The sequence below is a fragment of the Ascaphus truei genome, chromosome 14, assembly GCF_040206685.1.
Source record: "Ascaphus truei isolate aAscTru1 chromosome 14, aAscTru1.hap1, whole genome shotgun sequence".
Lineage (NCBI taxonomy): Eukaryota > Metazoa > Chordata > Amphibia > Anura > Ascaphidae > Ascaphus > Ascaphus truei.
Window position 1 is genome coordinate 32,130,169 of NC_134496.1, and position 21,974 is coordinate 32,152,142.

Below are 21,974 nucleotides of genomic sequence, written 5' to 3' on the forward strand. Positions count from 1 at the left end.
ACATCAGCACACCGGTATCCCATGCCCCCCCAGCACACTGCCATTCTCGGCTCCCCACCATTCCCAGCCCCCATCAACACCATCAGCACCCACACATTGGCACCTTCGCACCTCCCCCATCGGCACACCCACATCCGCACCCCTACATCAGCAACAAACCCTCCCAAATCAGCACACCGATACAATCACCATCAGTACAGCCACAGCAGCAGTACCACCGCACACCGCCATGGGCCGCGTGGACCACTCCCCACCCAAATGCCACCCCCCACACCACAAACATCCCGGGCAACGCCGGGCCTCTCAGCTAGTATACTATATTCACCAATATTCAAATATCCACAGTCCACTGGCAGGAGGGATGTGTAGGGAGGGTAGGGAGGGAGTGTAGGGAGGGTAGGGAGGGAGTGTAGGGAGGGAGGGCGTGGAAGCGCAACAGCTTCTGATTTAGGTGCAAACACAAGTTCGTCCTATGATATCGACCATGAAGAGCCGGTGGTCCAATGTCTGGTAACTGGTGTTAATGTCCACTATCCGCTGCCGGGGTGGTAGGGAATTTACCCTGCGTATTATTCAACTCTGTCCAGATGTAATTTTCCAGTATAGCCCCGCTGATTCTGCGTTTTCCGGGTAAAAGGGAGGATATGTTCCCCAGATGTATAATCACCTGCTGATGGGAGGGATATACAGGGATTTCTACCCTAAATCCTGATCATGACTATGAGTGCAGATCTCCCGTGTAGCCCACTCTGGTTCGGCATCTTCCAGGTGAATGGAAAGGATGTAGTCCCTGGATGTCACGGCAACTAGGAGCATGGATTAGTATCATATCCTGTGATCTATGACCATTCATGATTAGCTCCAATGGAATTAGCCCCACACGTCTCATCACTCTGAGTGACTTCCTCAGTGTAGTACAGTACATACTATATTTCCTCTGAGCCTGAAGTGAAAACGAGATTCTGCCTCATTATTGCCTCATGTTCGGTCACTGAGGGTGGTTTGGAATGATCAGGAGGGCCATAGGGGGGGGGGGGGGGGGATTTATCCCACAATGATGTTGCTCATCTCTAATTATATTCAGTCAGGGCTTGTATGAATTTGAAGGAGAAGTACCCCATACATCCAGTGGACTAAGATACGTTTAAAAGGCTGAAGGTAGAAAAAAAATTAAAAAAGGGAAAATATATATGCATTGTGATATCTAGGAGTATGCGAGCTTTCAAACTTCACAGGTTGAATGTAAATTATCGACATCATTTTTTATAGGCTGGACAAGCATTTCTAAATATTGTTTAAACATTTAATATCTCCATTGGCTTGCAACTAAATGCTTTGGAGTGTTTTGTACGATCTATACCGAATCTCTTTTGTGTTAAGACTGTTTGTGAATGGCTGTATATTCAGGGAGATTGTTGATTCAAGGTTTTTTTTTTATACATATTGTCTTGCTTTGTTTGGCTGATAATGTCAGTCTAATTTGTTGAAAGAGATAACGCGTAAGAAGTATAATTACCAGACAAGATTAGAATTTAACAGACCAGCCGAAAATAAAAACGCATTCATTTTTACACAGGAAGCAGCATAAGGGACTCTTTTACTTCAAGGGTAATTGAATCTTTCTAGGAAGCCGATTACATTGATCAGTTGTTAGAAACTTTTTTGGTCCAGTATGTGCGACTGCTGCTTCACCTAATTACCCTTCGATTTCCTGCCCCTTCCATGGAACTCATAAACCCCAATTACCAAAGACACCTTTACCGGGTTCAAATGGCCACAGATCTTTATTAACCATAACAATTAACAATATACAGCATCCCTGGACCTTGTCAGTAAGTAGCCCAAAACCTGTGAATCTGATCATACTCACCACTGCTCCTGAGTCAGTGAGCACTCTCAGTTTAAAACCCCTGGGGTCACATTTAGGAGGGCACTCTTAGGCCTGCCACACCTAGCCCATAATTATGACCCCCTCATTCAAACCCGATGAACATTCCTCCAAATACCCACCTGGGCAAAAACTGACAAGTTTGCACCCATCCAATGCCATCTGACATCTAAAACTTGTCTCAACACCAGCAGCGCAGCCTTTTTCCAACCCGTCCTGTATACACACTGAAAATATCCTGAGCTAAGAGAGATGAACTCCATTCTCCAGATATAAATCAACCTCCTCACCCTCCAATTCCTTATTCCAAACTGCAATACCCCCCATTGACCTCACCAGAACTACAACCCCTGGGTTTAGCTTCCTCCTATCCACAGCCTTTCTATCCGCAGCCCCCCTTCAGACCAGCCATGGAATAATCCTTGACTATACCATAACTGCCACCAGAAATGCTACAGACAACTGCGCTACATCACGTCAAAGAAACTGGGATCCAACCCCAACACCCTCAAACAGCTCTTAAAAAGCCAGAGGAACTGAAATCTTGGAAGCAAATTACTCTTTTCATTGACCAGATTTCTGGTAGCACTGTCACTCCGTCGCATTGTCGCCATCGCGTGCACTATAAGCGCCAACGACGGTGACAATGCATTTGTTTTGCCGCAACGTTGCACTTTGGGTCCCCGTGCTTTTACTGGGGCTCAGATGCTCCGGTCATGTCACCCTCCCCTTACTTTAAAACCCCTATTCTACCTAGCAACAAATAGTGCAGTTACAAGAAAGACAAAGTGCTTGGCTATGTATCAAGATATGCCCCAAAAAAGCACCAACAATCCCACAAACTCAATTCTACCATTAGTTTGCTGTGGTCCTAAGTGGAACTGCACCTTTAATATTGCGAGTGTATAGTTTTGGAGGCGTTTCAAAACATTTTACATCTGGGCCTTAAAATTTATGTGCAGAATCGTTTCATTTGCCAAGATTTCCTGTAAGTGTAAAAATTCATTAGGCTTGTGAGTATGCATGAAATTAGCCTGGAATAAGCAGCATTACCCTATAACTGCTCCCCTATCACTCTCACAGAGGCTAACCCATGATAGACCTACTAATGTCTATTCAGCAGTACAAATAAGAGAGATAAATAGAGAGAGGGAGAACGTGTTCTATTTAGTTTAACACCCACATACATACTGCAGAAAATACTTTCAGTTAAATGTGCAAATTAGCTCATTGGAATGTGCACATTGACAGGGCAAAGCTACATTTTGAGCAAAATTGACAAATTTCGCCAAAGAAGAATCTACCCATCATCAACTCTCCCTCTCTCCATCACTCACCTCCCTCTCTCCATCCCTGTGCACTCCTCTCCTTTCCTCTTGCTCCTGTCCCCCTTCCCTCACTTTCCCTCCCACTCTTCTTTTCTCTCTCTCCCTCGCTGCCTTCCTCTTCTTCCTTCACTATCTCCATTTCCCTCTCTCCTTCATCTCTGTCTCTCCCACCTTCTCTCTCCTTCCTCCTCTCTACCTTTCCCTCCCTCATTCTCCCTTCCTCTCTCTCCCTCATTCTCCCTACTTCTTTCCTCCTTCCCTCTCACTCCTTCACTCCCCCTCTTCCTCCCTTACTTTCCCTTCCTCTTTCCACCCCACTCCCCCTCCACCCTCCTCTACCCCTCCCTCATCTCCCTCCTCCTCCTCTACCCTTCCCTCACCTCCCCCTACACCTCCCTCACCCCTCCCCTCCCCTCCATACACCTCCCTCACCTTCCACTCCCTCTTTCTCTCTCCCTCTCCTTCTGCCCCTATCCATCTCTTTCCCTGTCCCTCCCTGCCTCTCCCGTCTCCATACCTGTCTCTCTCTCTCTCTCCCAATCTCTCTTCCTCTCTCCCTCTTGCCCCATTTCAGGGTCTCAATCTATGTTGTGAATTTTGGCAAAACAAAAAAGGCATGTGAATTTTGTTGTGTGAAACCAAGGGTTAATTGTGCATGGTTTGCAAAGCAAACCATATACTTTATCCACTCAGCGGCGGATGTCAGAATCCGCCACCTCTAAGCACTTGCCTGTGTCGGCTGCCTCTCTTTTGCCGCCCTTCTGCTCCATTGGAATCACAGCGTCAAATGACACAGCGGATGTCACGAACGTGACGTCGCACGGTGGCGCGTTGCCATGGAAATGCAACATAATTTGACATTGCAACGTCGTGTTGCCATGGCACAGAGACGCCGTCTGACGCCACGTTCGTAACGTCCGCGGCATCATTTGACGTTGGGATGCCAAGGGAACAGGAGGGTGGCAGAATGGATGTGGCTGACACAGGCAAGTGCCTTCCCTTTAGGTCTGATAGGCCCGAAAGTGCGGCAAAAGCAAATTTGTCCGCCTTAGCCCCTCGCTGGGAAATCTGACACTGGCTCCACTGAATAGATACTATAATACAATAAACCGAGGGCCGGCTTCTAACTTGGTGGAGCGCGGCGCAGGGGGAGGGAGCAGCGACTCTTACCATGTTTGCTGCATCTCCTCCTGCTCTTCATCTCTGCGACATCGTGGCGTCATGTTGTCATGGCAACACGTCGCCATTTGACACCACTTTCTCATGGGAACAGGTCGTCGCATTCAGAGGATGCAGGAGGAGACGCTGGATAGAAGGTACGTGGCACTCATAGACGCACCCACGCTCTCCCCGGCAATCAGTTTAACTGATGTGGGGAAGAGTGCATGGCCTCTGTAAGCGCGGGGCTCGGTGCCACTCCGCCGACTGCACCGCCATCAGCCGTCCCGGAAACATATAGAAAATTGAAGCACACCATGGGAAAGGGAATTCCGTCCCCACGGAGCTTGCAATCTAAAATACGCTGTGATATGTAGGAGTGGCTCAGTGAGTAAAGACACTGACTCTGATAACAACGACTGTGTTTGAATCAGGGGAATCTGATTCAATTCCCGGTGTCGGCTCCTTGTGACACTTTATCTCCCTGTGCCTCAGGCACCAAAAACATAGATTGTAAGCTCTACAGGGCAGGGACTGCATCTGAAAAAATTCCCACAGTATGTGCCGCGTACCGCGCGCTATACTGTAACTGTGAAGTGTTTTGAGTCCCATTGGGAGAGAAGTGCTATATGAAATAAAGTTCTTATTACATAGGTCACTTAAATTGCGTGTTTAGATGAGGGACAGGTATACCTTGATAGCATTATTTAGAGAAAGACCAATGCTAGAACAGGCGGTCAAGCCCTGAATTTGTAGGTTTACTGGAGATGTGAGGGTGTCCTCCACTGAAAGGGCAGTGGATACAAGGAAGTGTCTCCCAGCAGTGGCTAGTACAGTGAAGGAATTCAAAAGTGCCTGGGATAGACACATAGATTCTTTTGGTAAACAGGAATCATATGGGGGATTTAAAGCACAAAGGCAAAGGGGTCTTTTTCTTCTGTCAATGTAATTCAGATAACCTCTGTTTCAGACATCTTGATATTTAACCAATGTAACATCGGATGTGTAACATAACCACAAGTGCCATAGCACAGTAGTGCTAAAAAAGTAGTGCAAACCTTTGAAAAAAAAAAACTTTTACGCTGATGGTGCAGAACAAGACATTTCGTATTAGTAACAGACGCGCACAAGCGCAGTTTAAAATTACATTTCCATGTGCCAATTCTGTAATAACAAAAACATGTTTGCACCGCTTAGTACATAAGGCCCCAATCGCTCCTTTTTTCCCCAACTTTTTTTTCCCCCTTCTTTATTTCACAGTAATCACATGTAGAATCAGGAAGGGAGGAGAGGGGGAGGGGTGATACAGAAAACAATATATCAAGATTATTTGCTGGGGGGGTGAGGAGCAAATATAATATATGCTTTGGCAGAAGTTCTTTCTACATAGATAGCTTCTGTTCACGCAGGTTACATCAGCGGAACCCCAATCTCTCTAAAACACTGTTTTGTAGATATTTTGGCCACCTGTTAAAAATCTTGTTTTCCCCCCCCAATTGAGTGTAAGGTTAGTTAATTCATTGTATTAATAAACCAATATTTTGCTCTACCATTGCACCAGCTAATGACCGTTCGTAGCTCAACATCCATTTGGTAATTAGTGGGTGGCTCAATATACCGTGATTGTCCAGTTCTAATGTACATAATTAGGTCTCAGGTTTGATAGCAGTCATTAAAAGAACTGTCCCGTTAATAGCAGGTGTTGTGCTAAGATAGCAAGAGTGTTATTCAAACAGCACATAGAACATTTAACTATCCATCAGTCGGCTTTGACACTGCTGGGAAATGGGTGATCAATTTATGGGTGCCACTAAATGCACATGCTTGCTTAATGACACATAACACAGGGTTAGCAATATTGGATTGGCTATTAGTGGTAAATGGCTCTCTTATCTATGCAAATGAATCCCGCGGCTGAGTGAACCAAATGAGAGACATCAAATATAATTACATGATAGTCTTTAATGTGATATATGGATACGGTGCGAAAAAGGTGCATTCTAATTATGGTTGATAGTGGAACAACGGACATCAAACATAATTGGAATGTTGTGTCTGTGTGTATCTTTGTACATGCGAGTGTGCATATGCAAATTTGCGTATATTATTAACCTGTGATAATGCAGTTGAAGGAGTATGGCATAGAAACTCCCGTTGAATTTAATGGGGGTTTCCTTGAGATAGTTCCCCAACCGGCACAATTGCAGTTTAATGAATAACCCCCTTTGTATATGAGTTGGTGTGTATTAGTGTGAATTTGTGTAGTGGGATCACCAGCTATACAATAAATGGCAGACGGCACCGTGAAAATAATGATGTCAAAATATAATATGTACAAGCGTTTTGAATACCTTTTAACAATCCTTCTTTACCTTACAGGCAAACCTGTGATGATTATAACGGAGTTCATGGAAAATGGATCCTTAGATTCCTTTTTAAAGGTAAAAATATGTTTTCGATAATTAAGCCATCATAGGGTTAAAGGGAGGGGGTTTGGTGTAGGAGTTAGTGCTGGTTTTGAATATACAAGCTCATGGAAAAAGGGTATTCATAAGAAGAATCATTAAAAGGCCTTCAGGACGCCGAACACATACTGTATAACTTATAAGAACCCAGGCTTACAATGTCAGCGGTAGATATATATGTATGTGTGCTGAAGCGGAACTACTGTAGGTATTTTTGTGCCCGGGGCAGATTCCACCAACGCCCCACTTCCCATTTATTAAACCAAGGTAAAATAATCCTGTAATTTGTCACTGTATTTGGGAATCTTTGTATTTTGGTGGGACTCGTGTCCCGGGATACAAGATGCAGATTAACTTTGTTCTTGGTTAAAATAAAATAAAATTGAACTAATAACCCTCTCTCTCGCACACACTCTCCCCTCTCTCTCACCCTCTCTTCTCTCTCCCTCTACTTCTCCCCTTCTCTCTCCACTATTCTCTCTCTTTCCCCCCTCGACCTCTCTTGCCCCTTCTCTCTATTTGCCCCCTATTTCTCTCTCTTCCTCCTTTCTCTCTCCCCTCTCTTCTGCCACTCACCCTGTCTTCCTCCCTTTCTCACTCCCCCCACACTCCCTCGTCTCACCTTTCTCTCTCTCTCCCCTCTCCTCTATCTCTCTTGCCTGCTTCACACATTTCCCCTGAGCCTCCCACCATCAGATTCACCAGGTGATCTTTTGTTCTAGCACTTCTCTCTCTCTTTCTCTCTTATACATATTAACACCCTTGATTGATTACATTTCTATCATATCCCCCCTCTCTCTTCTCTCCTCCAAGCTGTACATGTGAGGACATTTAGTATTTCCTCATCAGTTTTATGGTGTAGACCAGGGGTGCACAAAACTTCCTGCGCTGCTCTCCCACTGTGTTGCGCCCCCCCCCATACCTCTAATGTGACATCAAATGATGCCACGGGGTCACGTGACCCACACCGTCATTTGACACCACGTCTCCATGGCAACGGGCATCAAATGACACAGTGGGGTCATTTAATGCTGTGTTGCCATGGAGACGTGGGGGCTGAAGCCTACTGAAGCTAGGTAAGTGAGCCACGCCCCTCCCAAAAGTCTCAAGGGGGGCGCACCCCCTGTTTGCGCACCTCTGGTGTAGACCATGCACCATTTCCTGGTGTTGGAAGTCGCCTTACAGCCCATTCAACTCAATGTAGTATAAGATGCCTTTTAGCGCCAAGAGGTGTCTCATGGCAAAAGACTCATTGGTAAACATGGCTCAGGGTCTCCAGAACTGAGCACAGTGCTCTAAGTTAGGTCTTACCATTTATCTACGAAGTAGAATAGCTACCTGTGTCAACCTGTTGCTAAAAACCTTTTCCTACACAACCCCAAATGCTGCTTAATTTAAATCATTTTCCTCCGGCATCCTCCCGGCATCACCCCCTGCAAATCAAGTAAAAACATGGCTGTGCGACTAAAATGGCGCCGCGTTACCATGCCAACGGGACGCTACGTGACGTTACGCGATGCCACGTTGCCATGACAACGTGCCGCCTCCGCGCCATAAGGCATTCCTGTTGCGTCACGGAGCATCCCATTGTCATGGCAACGCGGCTCCATTGACGTCGCACAGCCATGTTTTGACTTGATTTACAGGGGGAGATGCCGGGAGACGCCGCCGAAGGTAAGATAAATAAATATATAAGAAAAAGATCCTTGTAAAAAATGTATCTCCGGGTTAGCCTTCAATAGAAGGTGGCAACCCTGGTCTCATGGCATGTGTACCAAAATGGCAATTATACCTTAGGTCGTGTTCACTTTTCTTGAGTAGTAAATAAACTCATACTGATGTCATCTTCCAAATTGAAATCTGCCTTTATAATAAGCTTGCAATTGCTATTTTTTTTTAATCAACACCAATAAAATCTCGATCCCCTTCTCCCATTCAACATAAGTAAATTGAGTTTCTTGTGATCTTGTCTTTTTATAGAATGCTTTCCAAAGAAAATTTAGAATCAATTAACTAGGCCCTAAGGCTTTGAAAACCAAACGTTTAGTATTTATTCAGTATTTCTATTTAAATTTCTCACATAGGACCACATTGATCTATGAATGCTGGTAAGTTTAAAAGAATAAAAATAGGTGATTAATGGCTTTTGAAAGGAAATCAGACAACTACAATACAGGCATACCCCGGTTTAAGGGCACTCACTTTAAGTACACTCGCGAGTAAGGACATATCGCCCAATAGGCAAACGGCAGCTTACGCATGCGCCTGTCAGCACGTCCTGCACAGCAATACCATCTCCCTACCTGTACCGAAGCTGTGCGCAAGCGGGGAGACTATAGAGCCTGTTACACATGTGTTATTTACATCAGTTATGCACGTATATGACGATTGCAGTACAGAACATTCATCGATAAGTGGGAAAAAAGGTAGTGCTTCACTTTAAGTACATTTTCGCTTTACATACATGCTCCGGTCCCATTGCGCACGTTAATGCGGGGTATGCCTGTGTTACATAGTTACATACATGCTCCGGTCCCATTGCGTACGTTAATGCGGGGTATGCCTGTGTTACATAGTTACATACATGCTCCGGTCCCATTGCGTACGTTAATGCGGGGTATGCCTGTGTTACATAGTTACATACATGCTCCGGTCCCATTGCGTACGTTAATACGGGGTATGCCTGTGTTACATAGTTACATACATGCTCCGGTCCCATTGCGTACGTTAATGCGGGGTATGCCTGTGTTACATAGTTACATACATGCTCCGGTCCCATTGCGTACGTTAATGCGGGGTATGCCTGTGTTACATAGTTACATACATGCTCCGGTCCCATTGCGCACGTTAATGCGGGGTATGCCTGTGTTACATAGTTACATACATGCTCCGGTCCCATTGCGTACGTTAATGCGGGGTATGCCTGTGTTACATAGTTACATACATGCTCCGGTCCCATTGCGCACGTTAATGCGGGGTATGCCTGTGTTACATAGTTACATACATGCTCCGGTCCCATTGCGTACGTTAATGCGGGGTATGCCTGTGTTACATAGTTACATACATGCTCCGGTCCCATTGCGCACGTTAATGCGGGGTATGCCTGTGTTACATAGTTACATACATGCTCCGGTCCCATTGCGTACGTTAATGCGGGGTATGCCTGTGTTACATAGTTACATACATGCTCCGGTCCCATTGCGCACGTTAATGCGGGGTATGCCTGTGTTACATAGTTACATACATGCTCCGGTCCCATTGCGTACGTTAATGCGGGGTATGCCTGTGTTACATAGTTACATACATGCTCCGGTCCCATTGCGCACGTTAATGCGGGGTATGCCTGTGTTACATAGTTACATACATGCTCCGGTCCCATTGCGTACGTTAATGCGGGGTATGCCTGTGTTACATAGTTACATACATGCTCCGGTCCCATTGCGTACGTTAATGCGGGGTATGCCTGTATGTGTTTTAAAATAATTTCCAGATGTTTATTCACAAGTATGTTCAACTGTTTTATGACTTTATCTCTCCCTCTTAGTAGTAATAATAATAATACAGTAATAATAATAATACAGTAATAATAAAGATAATTATTATGTTTCCTATCTTGTGCAGACATTACACTGTATATAGAATTTTACAAACACAACAAGTTTTTTTTCCCCCAATGAGCCTACAATCTAATTTTGGTACAGTACTTTGCAATAGTGACTTATCCAAGGGCAGAGAAAGGTCAGAGAAAGGTCAGAGAAAGGACATTGGGATTTTCAACCAGGCTCACACACTTCAAATACTCTTTCTTTTGGTACGAAAATATTCCGGTTTTGCTCCTAAAAATGTTTTAATGTTTTGGATTTGCCAAAACTCAATTAGTTTTGATTTGGGAATATAAAAAAAAACGATGGAAACATTTTTTAAATTCGGTTGAACTTCTTTACAAAAGTTTGGCCATTTTATTAAAAGAAAACAACAACTGAAAACAAAACAACAAAAAATAAAAACAACAAAATAATCAAAGAAATTAGAGAAAAAAAAAATCCCAAAGTTCCATTTGGAGTTCACATCAAACTTTGAATGGTTTGACTCGGCCGAATCAAACTCCCAACTACATATAGGTAAGATTTTGAACCCACACACGGCCATCTTCAATATATATATATATATATATATATATGTGGGTGTGTGTATATATATATATATATATATATATATATATATATATATATATATATATATATATATATGATATATATAAAGTTTGTGAAGATCCCTAGAGATCAAATATACAGGCACAGCACGAGATAATCACATAAAAGTGGTTTATTGGGTCCAAAATGCACACAAATGCATGACGTTTCGGTCCCCAGGGGGACCTTCTTCAGGGGTAACTATATATATATATATGTGTATGTATATATATATATATATATATAATTATAAATAAATGAAAAGAAAGTGCACGCCCCATAGCATAAAAAAAGTACAACTCTTTAATAAAATGAAGGGGCACTCACAAGGGAAGGAGTTTTTAAAGCAGTGTACTGTAAGATATATCACTAGCCAGCGATCCCATCGATATTGAACCTCAGTCCTGGCAATCCTCTCGTGAGAGATGTTTAAAGTAGGTCTGCTGGGCACTCGATCTGGTAAAAATCCCGATTAGAATGAGAGTCCTTGATGTAAAGGAGATTCAAAATCTCACAGCCAAAAGCACACGGAGCAGGACTCGACCTCGTCAAGCTCCTTGCGTGATGACCCGTAGCCGTCTATATATGTAAATATAAATATATATCCTTCCCTCAAATCCTTATCTCACTGCCTAAAAGTGGCAGGAAGTGGACAACAGGTGTTCAGAAAGCTGTACAGTGGCAATTGTGCTGGCAGGTTTAACCATACTATGAAGGCTTTGGCAATATACCAGTCTAAAGTGGGAAAGGTACTTGCCAACATGCAAATGAGGCCGGCATGGCAAGTAAGGCCTCTACACCCAAATATGGAACACACCAAAAAGCAATGCCCTCATTCTCCGGAGGCTGCATTGGAAGAAGGCATGAAGGAGACGGTGCAAAGAATCCCTGGAAGTTAAGCAAAAGCTGTCATTAAAACCTAAACCTGGCTAACTACAACTACCGGACACTCTCCAGTGAAGCAGGGCTTCAAGAACTGGAAGACGAACATGAAAAGATCAAATGTGATATTATTGGCCTTAGTGAAGTTAGAAGAAAAGAAGAAGGCTTCATTGAGCTCAAAAGTAGACACCTATTACAGAGCTGCAGATAATGGAAAAATCAGTGGAGTGGAGTAGGCTTCATCGTTAACAAGAGATGGAGAAACAACATGGTGGAGTATGAAATGTCATCAGAAAGAGCAGCCAGAATCGTCAGTTGACAGAGATACCAGCTTCAAACAGTCTAAGTGTATGCTCAAACATCAAGTCACACAGACAATAAAGTAGAAGACTTCTACCATGAAATCAACCAACTTAACAACAAAGGAAATTGCTAACTCAAGATCGTTATGGGAGATTTCAATGCAAAGATTGGTGCCCAGCAGAAAGACGAAGCATCACTTGGTACGCATGGTTACAATACCAGGAATTAATGTGGGGATAGATTGGTAGAGATTTTCACATCCTGCAAATTATACCATCATTAATTCATTCTTCAAGAGGAATCCAAATAGAAAATGGACATTGAATGTCCTCAATGGAGTCAAGAATGAAATTAACTATATCCTAATTAACAAGAAACACGTTATTGAAGACTGCGCAGTCTTTAAGCGTTTTGAGACAAGGAGTGATCACAGATTGGTTCACTGCAGATTACATCTGAATGTGAAGTTGGTAAGAAGAAAACTGAGTAAGCAGAAGACAAAAACAATCAATAACCTGAAGAATAACAGCAGAGAATTCCAAGTAAAACTGAAAAATGGCTTCAGCTTGTTCAAAATGTATTGGAACCCTTTAATAAATGATTATAAAAAACGTATGAAGATTGTACTTGAAAGAGCAGAAAAAAATGGAGTGCTAACAAAACACAAGATAAGAAAATATCTGATGAGACAAAACAATTAATAAGGAAACGACCAGAAAAGAAGCAATCCCAAGAGACAAGAATAAGAATTGAATATGCAGAGCTGTGCAAGACAATCCGTACATGTGTACCTGAAGATGTAAGACAAATGTAACTGTGATATCGTGAGGAAGACTATTGAAGATAACAAAAGCTTAAAGAAGACAAAGCTGCGATTTATGGTTGGGAAGGAGGCAATCATTGCACTCAACAAGACGATGCATCAACCATTAAAGACTGGGCACTTATCATAAGGAAAGTTGAGTGCTTGTACATGAAATTGTACACGAACACAAGGCATAATCCAGCAGAAGACAAGCGAGAAGAAACCACCAATTATGTACCATGCATCCTTTCAGAAGAAGTGGCAAAAAGAATAAAATCCATGAAGAATCTGAAATCTCCCGGGGAAAATAGAGTTACAACTGAAATCTTAAAAAAGAAGCTGGAGAAGAAGTAGAAAAAATCCTTGCAAAACTCTTTACATGCTGGTTGAAGAACAGGAAAATTCCAGATCAATGGAATAATGCCATAGTTATCCTCATCCACAAGAAAGGAGACAAAGAAGACCTCAAGAACTACAGACCAATAAGTCTACTTCCAATCACGTACAAGATTTTTACAAAGATACTCACTAATTGGCTGCAAACTTTACTCAGCCTAGAGCAGGGATGCGCAAACTTTTTTTTTGTTTATGTATTTCTTTGCAGTAGAGGTGTATGTGCTTATCTTAGAGACTGCTACAGCAGTTATACAGTACATGCTATCTAGTACCAATACGGTTTTTAGCCCTGAGTATTAACTTGCTATAATTTGAACCTAAGGAATACAGTATATAGGCATCCTATCTCTATATGCACTAGCAGATGTGGTTATAATACGCAATTAGCATATTTACTCCTTACTAGTACAGAGTTAATAACCGTGTACAATACTATTATACTGTTGATTGCAGGTTAATACAGTTACAATTATAGCGTGGTCTTGGGAGGGGAGAGTTGGATTAGAAACTCCCTTCCTCTTAGTGGGCTCAACCCCTATTCGTCTGGCTTTTTTAGCCACTTGTTATGTTGTCTCTTAGAGGTATTGGACATCGACTGTAGTTGTGAACAAGCGGGATTTTGCAGTGGATACAACACAATGGACCACGCCCAAATCATCCAAGAAGTGCTTTCCTGAATTAATGAGTATGACCCACCACTCAGTTTAGGATTTGCAGATTACGAAAAAGCATTTTATTCTCCGTACACCGCAGCAGTCCTAGATGCATTAAGAATACAAAATGCAGAAGAAGCGTACATCGATATTATAAAGAACATTTACAAGAATGCCACATCAACCATAAGGCTCAGCATGGGACGCTTTCATTGTTTGAAGACATTAGATTGGGAAGAAAAAGGGGGAAAAATCAGCGGGGCTTTTAAACATTCCTTTGAGGATTTAGATTTTTAAATCATTTATGAAATGATCTGGCTGTGAGAAGTGGTGTCCCACTGCAGTGCAATATCTTCCTACTTCATGGTGTGTTATTGTGTCTGTGTAGGTTCAATCTGGTTTGAAGTTTTGGTCTGGTTTCCCCAAAATAGCATCCTTTGTCACATTTGCTGCATTGAATTGTCAGTCGGTGCCTTGGAGGTCACTCACGGAGTTTTTTACATACTGCACATACTGCACGGAGACGCGTGCACTTTTCGTCATGTAATATATATATATATATATATATATATATGTAACGGTATTTCTGGCCCGGCCTGACCCACCCAATCTCCCATTGGCCCCTGTGGTCTAACCGGTCCCCATTACAGTATGGTAGTGTCGGGTGGTGCACCTGTTGGCTACAGGACTCCTGAGTCTCCCGCATGATGGTGTGTGGGGAGGACCCGTCCAGACAGGCAGCTGAGGTAGTGTGCTGAGTCTCACCTAGTTCCAGTGCAGCGCCTCCACCTCATCAGGGTCCCTGCGTCCGCATGGGGATGATCCTGGTGAGGAACTCCTCGGTGGTGCAACTCCCTGTGTAATCACTTGACTCTCACACACAGGGGTTTCTCTGATCAGCTCCATCTTTATTGTCACGGTGGGCATAGCTGCCCTCCACAATGGGGTATCTTTAGCCAGTCATCGTGCCCGTGCTTCCCTTTGAAAGGTATGTCTCCTTGATCAAGGATTCACTGCGCTGTGCCAGGTCCCTGGACACAGACTCCTATATCAGCTACTATAACATAATCGTCCACTAGTCTCTGAACTATGCAAACACCTTGCAGGGACTGGAACTCCTTCCTCAACTGTACTAGCCTTGAACTAACTGTTAGTCACCGTGCTGTGCCTTATGTAACTTCTGAGGCTGACACACCTCTGACATCACTAACCATGGAGTCAGAGCATGTGACCAGTCCCATCCATACACAGGGCACCCCACCAGGGTGTGAGGGAAAACCTCCATGATTACTGCTGGCATGCCCACACTTACCAGGCCTTGCTGCCAGCAGGAGAGATGACTGTAGGCATTTTACATGACCGCTACATTCTCCCCCTGGTGAATCCCATCGTCCTCGCTGGGACCTAAATTTGTATACCTCTTTCCAGGAAGCACTGTAACAGAAACATAATTAACATCACACAAATTTTCTCATAATGCAGTACACATGAATACAGTCATCCGCCAAGCCCGCCCCGACCAGCAGCCACGGACCCGCGTAATGCGCAGTACCACCTAAAAATAGTGATAGGGGTCCGGTTTCTTTACTTCCCTACCCCCCATATCTAGAACTGTAACAGAATAATGCCGTGGTAATCCCCTCTCGGGCCTATATGTTACCTTGTGTTTGTGGATGTTTCTACCAATGGCCCATATGCGGATCAAATGCTCTATCCGTTCCTCGGCCTTCTTCCCCACCACATCATTCCCCTTACTGACTAAGTGCATCTCAATATTTTCCCGGAGCCACCTATCCCTGTTCTCCTCTATTTCGTCCTTTAATGGCTCAGGAACATACGGGTACTCCAACCCGTGGGATGACTTGTAACGAGCCATTATAGCCCGTTCGGCCCTACTGATCCTAGTCAGGTCAGCCTTACCTGCCCTCCCAGGTAGCACCCATGATAGGGGTTCGTCAGGGTCCACGGGGTCTGACAAGATGCTGGGACCCATAGGTTCTATCTCCCTATGCTCTATTTGAAGCCAGCGCTCCTGCAACTCCCTGTCCCTCTGTTCTGGGGTAAACTCTCCCACCGCCCACCAATAGTCCACTACATCCTCTTGCCGGATGAGGAACCGAGTGCGGTCCATCCAGGCCGAGTACCCTTCAAATAATGGGGCCCACCAACGGTTCTCCCGGAATCTGTTTGACCTTCCTGAGTCCCTATCATCGTCCATGGAAAATACCCCTGATGACCGTTCAGATCGCGGTACAGACCACCTAGACGACCCCGGGGCCTTTTTTACCGGCGCCGGAACTGCAGGGGGCAACCACCGGCCTACCGCAGCCACTCTCAATTCTCCCCCTCCCCTGGAGATACCTTCCGTAGCGCCACTGCGCTGTCTTTCCCCAGTCCGTCTCCCCTCCTCTTCTGAGGGAATGTCCACTGATTCCAGGCTAGGCGGGGAACCGCGTGACAGGGGTAGGGGCTTTAGCTAAGGCATGGGGTTGGGCATACGGACGGGGTAGCGATTGCCACGGGGCTGCGACCCGTTCCTGGCTGTCCGTAGATATTTCAAAGGAGGATACTTCACCCTCCTCAGTCCTCAGATCGCCCGTCCAGCTTCTGAGCCGTTGAGGTGGTTGGGGACCTTCCCCCAATCGCCGAAGCGTCGCTGCAACTTCCCCACGGGTTCCGCCGTCACCACCGGAAGCGATGTCTTCCCCGGAACCGGAAGCGTCACCATCTTGCGTGGGACCCCCATGCGGGATCTCTTCTTCCACGACGACATCCGGTTGCTCCGCCGTCGCCGCCGGAAGTGATGCCGCCACTCCACGTGCGCTCGGGGCCTGGCGCGGCCCTTCCAGCGCTTCGCCGTCTGCTGCAACCAAGTAAGTAATTTGGCTGCTTGGCTTACCCATCCGCAGGGGTATAGGCGTCTCTCTCCCGTCTCCTAGATCAGGTCCTGGGATGGCGGGACTCCGTCTGTCGGCGCGCCGATCTGCGGGGGACGCCCTGTTCTCAAGGCCACCACTCACCCCACGGGGTGTCGCCCTTCCGGTCTGCCTTTTTGGCTCCGCTTTTAACACCGCCAGCTCACGGAGGTCCTCGTCCGAGTAATCCCCTTTCCCTGACTTAGGGGTCTCCGAGCGGAGTGAAAGTCTCTTTTCCCCGATCGCGGGGGGTGCTTCAACCGCCTCGATCGCCACTGACCCAGCCGACTTGGCCGGCTCCAGTCCCTTGTCTCCGGGACTCGCACGGTTGATCCATAGCGCGCCCGGGGACTCGGCGGAGCGCCTTGCCATGTCCACCGGGGGGTCAGCAGGCTGAATTGGAATAAATGTGGGCATAGGCCACAGGTATAAAGTCCCGCAATGAGGGCAACGTGCCGCCGTGTTGACCGTGCCTCCAGGCAGCCCACATTGTAGGCAGAGCCCGACCACCGTCTCGGTGTTGGCCACCCTCACTACTAGCAACCCGCCGGGTACTGAGTAGGGCTGGGTGGAGACCATCGTGCCCCTAGTGGAGGAGCAGGCCATTCTTTGCACAGGAGCCACTTCCTGTACAGGTCTCTCCTTCTCAGTGGTTCCTCGCAACTGACTGATGGAAGTTGCTGGATCCGCCACTCCCTGCTTCGGCTCCTCCCTTCTCTGACAGAGCTGGAACCCGCCCCCAGGGGTTGCAATTATGGGCGGGTCCCACAGGGGAATTTCATGCCCCTTAATTAAGGCCGCACCTCTCTCAGTCCTGGTGGGCGCGGTTAGCGTTTTCGCGCCAATTTCCCCACAAGGGTGGGGGTCTTTTCCCGCGGCTAGTTCCCGCCGTTTCCTGGCAGCCGCCCTCCGTGCAAGGTAACCATCCTTTTTGCACGGCTCTTCCACGGCCGGAACTACTTTTTGTAGTGGCGCCATCTGGATATCAGTCCCTGGGTCCAGTGGGTGCATTCCCACAGGCCATAGTTGAAATTCACTCCCCCTGGTAGAAATCAGGGGAGGGTCCCATAGACTAAGCGGTTGACTCAGCACAGGGGCTGAGTGAGTCACTGTCCATGCAGGCGCAGCCATAGCTTTCGCGCCATACCCCCCATCAGGGCGGGGCTCTGCTGTTCGCGCCATTCCCGGCCAGCTTTTTGCAAGTCCTGCACCAGCCACATTTTCTGTGACTGTCCCATGCGGTGTCCCTAGCAAGCGGGAACCGCCATTTTGGTTGACTTTTAAGCCCAAAAAGTCCGTTTGTTTGTTCTCCTCACGGGGTTCTCCCCCAATTATTACAATTTCCTCACACTCTTCAAGGGTGGCCCCTCACTGTCCCAAACAGGATAAAAACGGGGCAGCCACAGCCTTCGCTCCGCTCCAGAGCAGACTGGTTAACGATAACTCGGCGACTGTTTGCTCTTCAGTGGGGTGCACGCCACGGGTGCCCTCCCCATCAGCCTCTGGTCGCCATTTTGGGTTCTCCGCACCACGCGGATCCTCCATTCTTTGGGTTGTCTCACTCTCGTACCAATTATCGTACATGGTGCTCCACTCTGTGGGGCAGCCACCACACCGGCACAATAAAGATTAGCTTCAGATGCACCACCACCTGTGTACCTTATCTAGGTGTGACCCAGTGTTGCACTACCTCAGGCTAGGCTCACTCTCTCAGTGTCTGCTGTGACTCCTTCCTCCCAGTCTGTGCTCCCTACGGCGAGTGTCTGGAATGGGCTAGGTACTCTGGCTCTGCCATGCAGTACTTGGGGCGTCTACCTCTCTTGGTCAGCCTAGCGCAGACCCTCTCCAGGATTCCTGACCAAGTTAACAGGCTATCCCTTCTGGCATCCTACCAACTAGCACTGCCTCAAGGTGACTCGGTCAGCTATAGCCCGGCTCCAAACCCCTCACTCCTTTCAGGCCCCTAGGTTGTCCCTGCGAACTGACAATATCCCGTCAGCCCCTGACCACCCCTAGGTCCGTCCCTACGCAGCACAGAGTGGCAGCAGACTCTCTCCCTGTTTCCCAGTGTGCCTAGCTAGAGCATGTCCTGATGACAGATCCGATCTCAGCAGCTCGCCTCCAAATGTAACGGTATTTCTGGCCCGGCCTGACCCACCCAATCTCCCATTGGCCCCTGTGGTCTAACCGGTCCCCATTACAGTATGGTAGTGTCGGGTGGTGCACCTGTTGGCTACAGGACTCCTGAGTCTCCCGCATGATGGTGTGTGGGGAGGACCCGTCAGACAGGCAGCTGAGGTAGTGTGCTGAGTCTCACCTAGTTCCAGTGCAGCGCCTCCACCTCATCAGGGTCCCTGCGTCCGCATGGGGATGATCCTGGTGAGGAACTCCTCGGTGGTGCAACTCCCTGTGTAATCACTTGACTCTCACACACAGGGGTTTCTCTGATCAGCTCCATCTTTATTGTCACGGTGGGCATAGCTGCCCTCCACAATGGGGTATCTTTAGCCAGTCATCGTGCCCGTGCTTCCCTTTGAAAGGTATGTCTCCTTGATCAGGGATTCACTGCGCTGTGCCAGGTCCCTGGACACAGACTCCTATATCAGCTGCTATAACATAATCGTCCACTAGTCTCTGAACTATGCAAACACCTTGCAGGGACTGGAACTCCTTCCTCAACTGTACTAGCCTTGAACTAACTGTTAGTCACCGTGCTGTGCCTTATGTAACTTCTGAGGCTGACACACCTCTGACATCACTAACCATGGAGTAAGAGCATGTGACCAGTCCCATCCATACACAGGGCACCCCACCAGGGTGTGAGGGAAAACCTCCATGATTACTGCTGGCATGCCCACACTTACCAGGCCTTGCTGCCAGCAGGAGAGATGACTGTAGGCATTTTACATGACCGCTACATATATATATATATATATAATAAATAGACGATACCGTTCTGTGGCTAACGAAATGCTTTTATTTGTGCGAGCTTTCAAGATACACTGATCTCTTCTTCCGGCGATGTTACAATGAATAAAGCAAGCAAAGGGTATATTTAAAAACAGTGTCTCTTGGAATGTTATCTGTGCTCGTCCCTCCCCCGTGTGTGGATGTGATTTATGGCTAGAGGTGTTAAATGGTTCCTGAAAGTTAGTGATGTAAGAGTGTGTGTGTGTATCTGTGTGAATATAAATGAATGGAGAGCCCACAGTGTATACAGTGCTTTACAAAAGGTGTGTGTGGAGTGGAAGTTAATATAAATGGTGTGGGTAGGTGTGGAAATGTGAGAGATTGTAGCATAACTAAAAGTGTGTGTAGATACTATGTGGTCCCTATTGGTGTATAGGGATGGAAAAACAAGGAGTATTTATATGTGTAAGAGACAGCTGTGTGTGCATACATATAGCACAGTATGTACAGACATGGCCTTTAGTGCTCATGGGAAGAGAGTTCACTTGTGTCAGTAATGACTCATAAAATTTCGATCTCTGTTGAGGCACCGCTAAGTGTCCCGAACAGTTGCATAAATTTGTTTTCATGCAACCGTCTCTCTTTCAATGTTTTAAGATTACCTTTGAGTATGGCAACCCTCAGATCGTTCATCTTATGGCCAGAGTCAGAGAAATGTTCGCCGACAGGACTGTCTCTTGTTCCGCGTGTGATGCAGGTTCATTCTCTTGTTTAGCCCCTGCCCCGTCTCACCTATGTAGTAGCAGCCCCCTGGGCATTTCATGCACATGATGAGGTACATGACATTGCTGGAGGAACGGGTGAACCTTCCTCTGATTTTGTATTCCCGATTCCTGTGTGGTATTTGTATTGTGTCCGCTGTGTAGAGCATTGCGCAGGTTTTGCATCTTGCGTCCTGGCATGGTTTCGTCCCGCATTCAGTTGTGCAGCTGAATACTTTACTCCTCACCATAATATTCTTGAGATTATGAGGTTGTCTGTATGATATTAAGGGTGCTTCAGGGAAGACCTGTTGCAGTCTTGTATCTTCCCGGAGGATGGGTTGTAGTTCCCTGGTGATCTTGTGTAGGGCTCCTAGGGGTGGGTTATATGTGACCACCAAAGGTACCCTGTCTCTTGTCTCTTTCTGTTTGTATTCAAGGAGATCACTTCTTGGTATTCTGGTGGCTTTGTGAATTTGCTGGTCTACAATTCTGTGGTTATTCCACGGTTTATAAAATCTGATCTCAAGGCTTTAATCCGCTGGTCTCTGTCTGCTGTGTCGGAGCATATCCAGTTGTATCGTATGGCTTGACTGTAGATGGTTGCATTTTTGGTGTGTGTCGGGTGGAAGCTGTTGTCCCTCAAATAGCTGGCTCTGTCTGTAGGTTTGCGGTATACAGAAGTCTGTAGTTGGTTGTTCTTTATGGTGATGGTGGTGTCTAGGAAATGTACTTCTTCTGGGGAATGGGTGAGTTTGAGGTTGATGGTCGGGTGGAACGTATTGAAGTTGTCATAGAACTGTAGGAGGTCCTGTTCGCCAGAGGTCCAAATCAGTAGGATGTCATCAATGTAGCGAAGGTATGTAAGGGGTTTCGAGTGACAGGTGGAAAGAAAGTCACTTTCCAGTTTTGCGCAGGACAGATTGGCATACTGTGGCGCCATCCGAGTACCCATAGCGGTACCGGTTGTCTGGAGGTATGTGTCATTTCCAAATGTGAAGTAGTTATGGGTCACAATAAATTCGATGCATTTAGTCACTGTCTCTGTGAGTGGCTCCTGCGGTCCCAGAAAGTATCTGCAGGCTGAAATCCCATCCTCGTGGGGGATGTTTGTATAAAGTGACTCTACATCCATGGTTGCTAGTAGTGTTCCTGTTGGGAGGGGGCCAATGGCATTCAGTTTGTTTAGCAGGTCGGTGGTGTCCTGGATATAGCTGGGTGTGTTCCTGACAAGTGGTTTTAGAATGCCCTCCACCCAGCCAGAAATATTCTCAGTAAGTGTGCCAGATCCAGAGATAATAGGGCGCCCAGGTTTAC

The 21,974-nt window shown here is 46.4% G+C and overlaps 1 protein-coding gene across 3 annotated transcripts in view; it reads left to right on the forward strand.

Annotated features, from left to right (window-relative positions):
- Window positions 1–21,974, forward strand: part of LOC142465905 (ephrin type-A receptor 3-like) — a 183,031-nt gene that overhangs the window by 142,245 nt on the left and 18,812 nt on the right. For all 3 annotated transcript variants that reach the window (XM_075570338.1, XM_075570336.1, XM_075570337.1), the window contains one exon: window positions 6,754–6,815. In XM_075570338.1, the coding sequence (XP_075426453.1) occupies window positions 6,754–6,815 (62 nt within the window). The remainder of the gene's footprint in view (window positions 1–6,753; window positions 6,816–21,974) is intronic.